This window comes from Sparus aurata, chromosome 1, assembly GCF_900880675.1.
Source record: "Sparus aurata chromosome 1, fSpaAur1.1, whole genome shotgun sequence".
Taxonomy (NCBI): domain Eukaryota; kingdom Metazoa; phylum Chordata; class Actinopteri; order Spariformes; family Sparidae; genus Sparus; species Sparus aurata.
The window spans coordinates 34,445,043-34,451,567 of record NC_044187.1 but is presented as its reverse complement, the minus strand read 5'-3'; the positions used below and the strand labels follow the sequence as shown (position 1 = coordinate 34,451,567).

Below are 6,525 nucleotides of genomic sequence, written 5' to 3'. Positions count from 1 at the left end.
AGAGTGAGTCACTCCCCAGCGTACATTGAGGTCTGAAGAGGAAGAGGAGGAGCGGTGTGCACAATTACGAAGGAGTGGCGTCAGTGCGCGAGCTGTTTACAGTCATAAACCAATCACCTGTCTGCCACACAGAGGCCATGTTGTAACTTCACCCGAACGCCGTCCAAGTTTCCTCAGCCAGCCCTGCGGCGACCAGGAGCAGGGATTCCCTCCCGAGTGTACATGCGGCAATTTGTTACGACTTCGTGCGCCTCAACTCGACAAAATGAACGCGAGCCTTTTCCTGGTCGCGGTGCGGAGAGGATGTATGCAGACCTTCAGGCGACCTCAGCTAGTCCCGCCTGCTGCCTCTTCGATGGTGAGCCCGCTAAAACTATTGTTCTGTCATTATTGCCTCTAGTTGACTTTCCTGTGATATTCAATGTTAGAGGAGTGTTTCAGAGGGCTGAGTCATGAAGCCGACAGTTCACCTGTATTCTTTCTTGTCTGTGTAAACACAGAACCGAACACACCCTCCTCCACTCACCTTTGCCACTGATGTTCTCTCTGTGTCTTAAAAGCCTTTAGAGGACAACTGCAAGGCCTGGTCCTTTCATTTTAGGTTATCAGTGATCTGCACATTCATAAGAACATGGTCCGCTGGTGTCATAGATGACATGTGTATCTATTAATTATTTTGTGTTACTGAATCAGTTAACTTCAATGTTTACTTTTCAGGCTACAGTCCATGAACTGTGTATTCTCATACATAAAAAACATCACGGTATGTCATGTCTTCTAATGTCACCTGGTGCTCTGTTTCACATGGTTCATTTCGTCTGCAGGTCCAGTGCTGCCTGCAGTCCACCCGGCCTGTCGCTGCGGCACGGCTGCCCTACAGAGTCAAGGTGTCTGCTGGGAAACGCTACGCCTGGTGTGCCTGTGGACACAGCAAGAAACAGGTGAGTATGTGCAGTGTGTTGGAGATCAGCCTTCAGAGGCACCTGGGCTGAAAAGCAGGATGTCACAGCTCATTTAGTGTTGTCTGTGTTCAGTTTACATTCCCACCAGCTGGAAAACTGCCTTCTGAGAGGCAATGAGATCAGTGTTTATGCAGTCCAACCCAGTCCAAGTAATGCATTTGTTCTTGTCAACTTTGAACAACAAGGAACTTGTATTCTGTTCTGTTGATTCTGGTGAAATGAATTTAATATCAAAATATTCATCTCAAGTAGGACGTTTCTGATATTCCTTTTCTCATTGATATCTTTCATACTTTCCGCAATATTCAGTGATATCCCATTGAAAAATAAATGTTCAAAAATCCCACATTATCACACTTTTTTTAAAGCATTTTTTCAAATCTTAACAACTCATTTACGTTTCCGGATAGATACTCTTTCAAATTTTAAAATGCTCCACAATTTATCTTCATTCAAGGTGTGTTTCCTCATTCTAATCCCATTAAAGCTTTTCAAGATATTCAACTTACCTTGAAGCTTAGTCTTAGCTTTGTTATAATGGAAGTCAATTAGAAATCACCTCAATCCCTACTAATTTTCAAACTTTTCCCAGTCCTTAATATATTCCCATAGAAACTCAATCTAAACTTTGAAATGTTTGCAGAGATTGGGTCTTCCTCATATCAATTCAACCTTTTCATATTATTCATGTTTTTAGCCCAGTGACAGTTCAATTATTTATCATTTTTTTGCCATTTTCAAGTTCTTTATTGGTGTGTATGGGACAGAATGTTGACAGCCAGCACGGAGGACTCGAGTGGATAGGAGCTCTAAAAGAAAGTCTAAAACCTTGTTTTTTTAACTCACTCCTGTTCCCACAATGTTAACTTCTCCTAACGATCATGGTTTAGGTGATAGCAGTTACTGTCTTTCAGGGAGAAGCATGATAATGTAAGTTCAGCCTCTGATAAAATCTCAATAAAATCAATTTTCTCAGTCAAAGTTACCATTACCAACTTGGTTACCATCACCATGGCAACCTTTGATTCCATCTGGGGAGCTGAGAGAGATTTATCAGAGAGTGCACTTTAACACACACACACACACACACAAACACACACATTCACTCACAAGTGTGTATCCACAAGACCACACATACACATGGTATGTTTTATCTCTTTACCAGTTTTCCAACCTTTGTTACTAAATGTTGCCATTCTCTGCTCATTCATTCTTAAAGACATACAATTATTTTCAATTCAGTTTGGTGTTAACTGAAAAACATTCCAAATTTCTCCATGTATTCTCGCCATTATTCAAAGATTTTACAGCCAGGATGCGCATTTGGCATCAACTTTTCAACAGCAAGCAGTCACAACCGAATGTTTTTCACTTGCCTTCTCTGATTTGCTTATATAGGTCATACAGAGGCATCAGTATTAAAGCAAAACTCTCACCAAAATGCAACCTAGGCTTTTTTTGTGAATGTATTAGAGTCAATCCTTCGTGTAAAAGCATAATTACGACGAAAGAGTTTCGTTTTTGGGCAAGCTCATTTTCAATGGATTGCTGGGCACTCTTACGCTAGCATCAAAATGGGATGTGATATGATTTGCATGAAATGCAGTGAGGTCTTTCAAATGTATTGCTAAATACCAAGTAATAACTATGCATCATTTTAAAGCATTGTTCCCTGAAAAAAAAGAAATTAAATTAAATGAGCACTGAATTTTAAAAAGGACAAGCATGTTGTCGTTGTACAGTGTATTTGTTTGAGAGAATTGATCAAGACAAATTTGACAATATTCAGATTAAAAGCCCTGTAAAGTATTTTGATATTTTTGTGTGTAAAATTAAAAGGATGGATTAAGACAACTTTTTTGTCAATAAATGTATTTTACTGAGTTGTTACATTTTCTTTTGAGTGTTCAATCACTTATCTGGTCCAATGAGAGGAAAGTGGGAATGAATAACTTTTCATAGACAAGTGACTGACATACATCAACTAGCTTTGTCTGGGCCTGGTTTCAGCTAAATTCAAATATATTTATCTTAACTTTACAAAAACTAATAGGAGCTAAATTTGTCTTTTCTTTTTTGCTATCAAGAAAATATATTTATTAAAATAGTTGTAAGAAAAACTTTCTTTTTGGTAAACCCTGTGTACGCAAACAATGTTCTCAAAGCTCGTGTTCATGTGTAGAGACCCTGGTGATACTACGAGCACAGTTTCATGTTGTGTTGAGCCTTCTTAGTGTTTTAAAAATAGCGATTTAGATGCTATTTTAAGAGTGCCCCAGCACTCCATTGAAAATGAGCTTGCTCGAAAACGAAACTATGGTAAATCTTAAAAGGGCCTCTTTCATCGTAATTATGCTTTTACACGAAGGTTTGACTCATATACATTCACAGAAAAAGCCTAGGTTGCATTTTGGCGAGAGTTTTGCTTTAAATTGAGACTGTTTCATAACCAGTTAAAAGTTCTGTGTAGTGCCATAAAATACTGAATACCAATCTGGCATCAGGTTTAAGATAATAAAGTGTATGTGAAGTGAAGATGATTTTACGCTCTGTGTCTTCACACTTTTTTCTCTCTCTCCCTCTCTCAGCCTTTCTGTGACGGAGCTCACAAGGCAAAAGCGCCAAGTATCCCTCCTCTACGCTTCACCCCTGAGAAAGACACGACGGTCATGCTGTGTGCCTGTAAGGCAACCAAAAACGCACCGTACTGTGATGGCACACACTTTCAAGTCATCTTCCAGGATATAGTGAAGTCGGTGAAAGGCGTCTTTAAATGAACAGCATTCGAGATGTCTGCACTGGGAGGCCAAGGAGCAATAACTGTAATCTAAACAAATGTAATGTCATGGTGTATCTGGGTAAGCATAAAGCCTTACACACCCTCCTTCATTCACCTTTGGTACTGCTGCTTTTGCTGATAAGACTGTAGGTGCAACTGTAAGACCTGGTCATTTAGGGTTATCAGTGATCTGCAAATTCACGAAACTTACATTTGGACATCAACACACATTACAGTAACTGCTTTTCCTTTGATAAAATCATTTCGCTATTTTTGTTTGTTTTTTAAGTATATGATTTTGTAACTTTTGTAATTATGTTCGTATACAAATGCATAATCCATTAAAACATGGTTTAATGTGTCACGATTTTGTACACTGCATCTTAAAAATATTGGTATCCCCTCTTTAATATGCAACACATCATTTTATTTATTTTTTTAGAAGTATACTGCTCAACAGGTCCCCAACTTCCAGGGGAAAATATCAGGGACTTGATTTCTTTGTCCTCAGTAGCAGCTACAGCCAGGGGTCCGTTGCACAAAACTAGGATAAGGGATTAAGCCGGGATATCTTGGTTATCCTGGCTCAAGTTATCTGTGATCCAGTTGCACAAAAGTGGGATAGGGGGCTGTAGGATATGTTATGGTATAAGTTACCATGGAGATTTATTCTGTGGAGCTCACCTGCTCCAGACCAGGCTAAGTTCCAGGATCTATTTAATCTCATCCTTTATCTCAGTCAGCAGTCACCACAAACGGAAACCAATAGTTATTCCACTGCCCACTACACATTGTTATCACATAACTAGACCCACTGTCATTATTTAAATGTTTGTGATCATTAATTTCAATCATTTTGGATAAATTATGATTTTAGATGATGTTGCTATCATTAGATCATTTACAGTTTCCCATAGACTATAGGGCTATATATAAAATGACGGAATATTAGGGCCACAGAGAAAGAATACACAAAATCACAGACTTCGAGAATAAAGTCATAAATTTACGAGAATAAAGTCATAATATTGTAACCCGTTGTTTTAGAGGAGGAGAGTTGTTAAAATGAGGGCTGTGGAGCATTTCGTGGAATTGTACTTCAGTATAGGTTTCACAAACAAGGAGATACTTAATCTTTTGGCATATCAGCATCACATTGTCATAAGTATCAGAATATGCAAAGAAATGCATCTTTTCCGCAGAAAGAACCAGTCTCATAAATGTATGACTTTTTCTTTCTTCCTCAGTGTGGCCCGAATACTCTGTCGTATAAAATACACATCCCATATAAATATAAATACACAAAGTGTAACATTATCTTCCTTTATTGAATAAGGACAAAGCAAAACAGGTAAACCATCAGCTCCTTTCAAAACTGAAGTCACACAGTGACTGTACAAGATGGAAAGCACAGAATCAAAGCATATTATACAACACAAGGATAAATACACATTCAAAGGTCTGTATATAATGCACTCTACATGTCTGCATACTGAAATAAATGCAGGACAAATCCATACACATCAAATGAACAGACAAATAAATGGATGCAGCAGCCTCCCTGCAAGCTTCAGTATACAGCACAAACATCATAAAAGGCCAAATCAATTTAAATTAAATTAATACAAAAAACACAAACAAAAAACACACAAATTCCTCTGCCACTGCAGGACATATTTAACTGAAATTTAAAGCATGCATATTAACTAAAATCATTTAACACATATTGGTCCCTCACTCGCCATTGTCAGAGCAGAAAGGAACCCAACATTTTGGGCCTTCATATAGGCTATTGGCTCATTTGACTTTACGAGGATTGACCTTTTATTTTTTTTATTTAAGATGTGTCATCTTCTTGGAGCTGGGGGAGGAAAGGAGAATAATGATTAATACATTTGTGTTACAGTCAGCATACAGTGTGCATTGAAGGCATAACTCACCTCCCGCTCAAGTTTTTTTATTTTAAGGTCCAATTTTCTAATTGTCCTCTTTTATTATTATTTCGGACTCCAGTGCAAGGTTTTCCATCTTTTTCTTCTTATACTGCATATCTATGTCTGCCAGTTGTATTTGGCGCCGGAGGTGGTTATTATTATTATTATTATTATTATTGTTATTATTGTTATTATTGTTATTATTATTATTATTATTATTATCTCATCTATTTATCAAAGAGTTATACATTCTGATGGAGTTACATTTACACAGTTGCACTCATATCTGCAGTCCATTTCAATTAAAAATTCAACTGATTCATAATCAGAGTACAACTGCGTTTTGTAATTGTGATGCAATACTTTGCCACGCTTTTTCTCTTTGCTTTATCACTGTGGCGGTGTTGCCTTTCTTTTTAATTATGTCTTTTACCTCCTCGTATGCCTCCATGAGGATTTCTGCCTCCGGCGGGGAAAAGAAAGCCGCTCTACTTGCCATGGTGAATCAGTGAATCTGTGATCGGTGGCGGGGTCTATGTGAGGGAGCCGTGAGCGCGCACTTATCCAGGATTGGTTTCACCTGGCTTGATGAATCCGTGTCTGCTCATCCTGGCTTGGTCTTTGTGCAACCAATTAAGCCTGGACGCTCTTGTTTTGGATTCATTGAGCTCAGCTCAGTCACTTATCCTGGATGTCTTAATCCTACTTTTGTGCAACGGGCACCAGGTCCCCAATGTCCGTACTGAATTTTCCACCAAATATTTATTTATCGTTACCAAATCACTTCAGTTCAGTCAACGCCTGGCCGATATCAGCTTACTGATTGGTTCAGCCTCTAACACATGACCCA

At 38.5% G+C, this 6,525-nt stretch overlaps 1 protein-coding gene and 1 long non-coding RNA gene across 3 annotated transcripts; one reads left to right on the top strand and one right to left on the bottom strand.

Annotated features, from left to right (window-relative positions):
- The first annotated feature begins 64 nt into the window (after positions 1-64).
- Positions 65-4,105, top strand: LOC115584476 (CDGSH iron-sulfur domain-containing protein 3, mitochondrial-like). 2 transcript variants are annotated; one of them, XM_030421932.1, is made up of 3 exons: positions 65-358; positions 831-941; positions 3,551-4,105. In XM_030421932.1, the coding sequence occupies exons 1-3, from the start codon at positions 266-268 to the stop codon at positions 3,737-3,739; spliced, it is 393 nt and encodes a 130-aa protein (XP_030277792.1). In that variant the 5' UTR covers positions 65-265; the 3' UTR covers positions 3,740-4,105. The 2 variants fall into 2 exon arrangements, with proteins under 2 accessions (XP_030277792.1, XP_030277782.1); XM_030421922.1 differs by having other exon boundaries at positions 68-358; positions 825-941.
- A 945-nt stretch (positions 4,106-5,050) lies between these two features.
- Positions 5,051-6,435, bottom strand: LOC115584495 (uncharacterized). The gene is made up of 2 exons (XR_003984548.1): positions 6,109-6,435; positions 5,051-5,602 (listed from the first exon to the last, which is right to left on the bottom strand). It is a non-coding gene; the product is annotated as an uncharacterized LOC115584495 (long non-coding RNA).
- Positions 6,436-6,525: the final 90 nt, after the last annotated feature.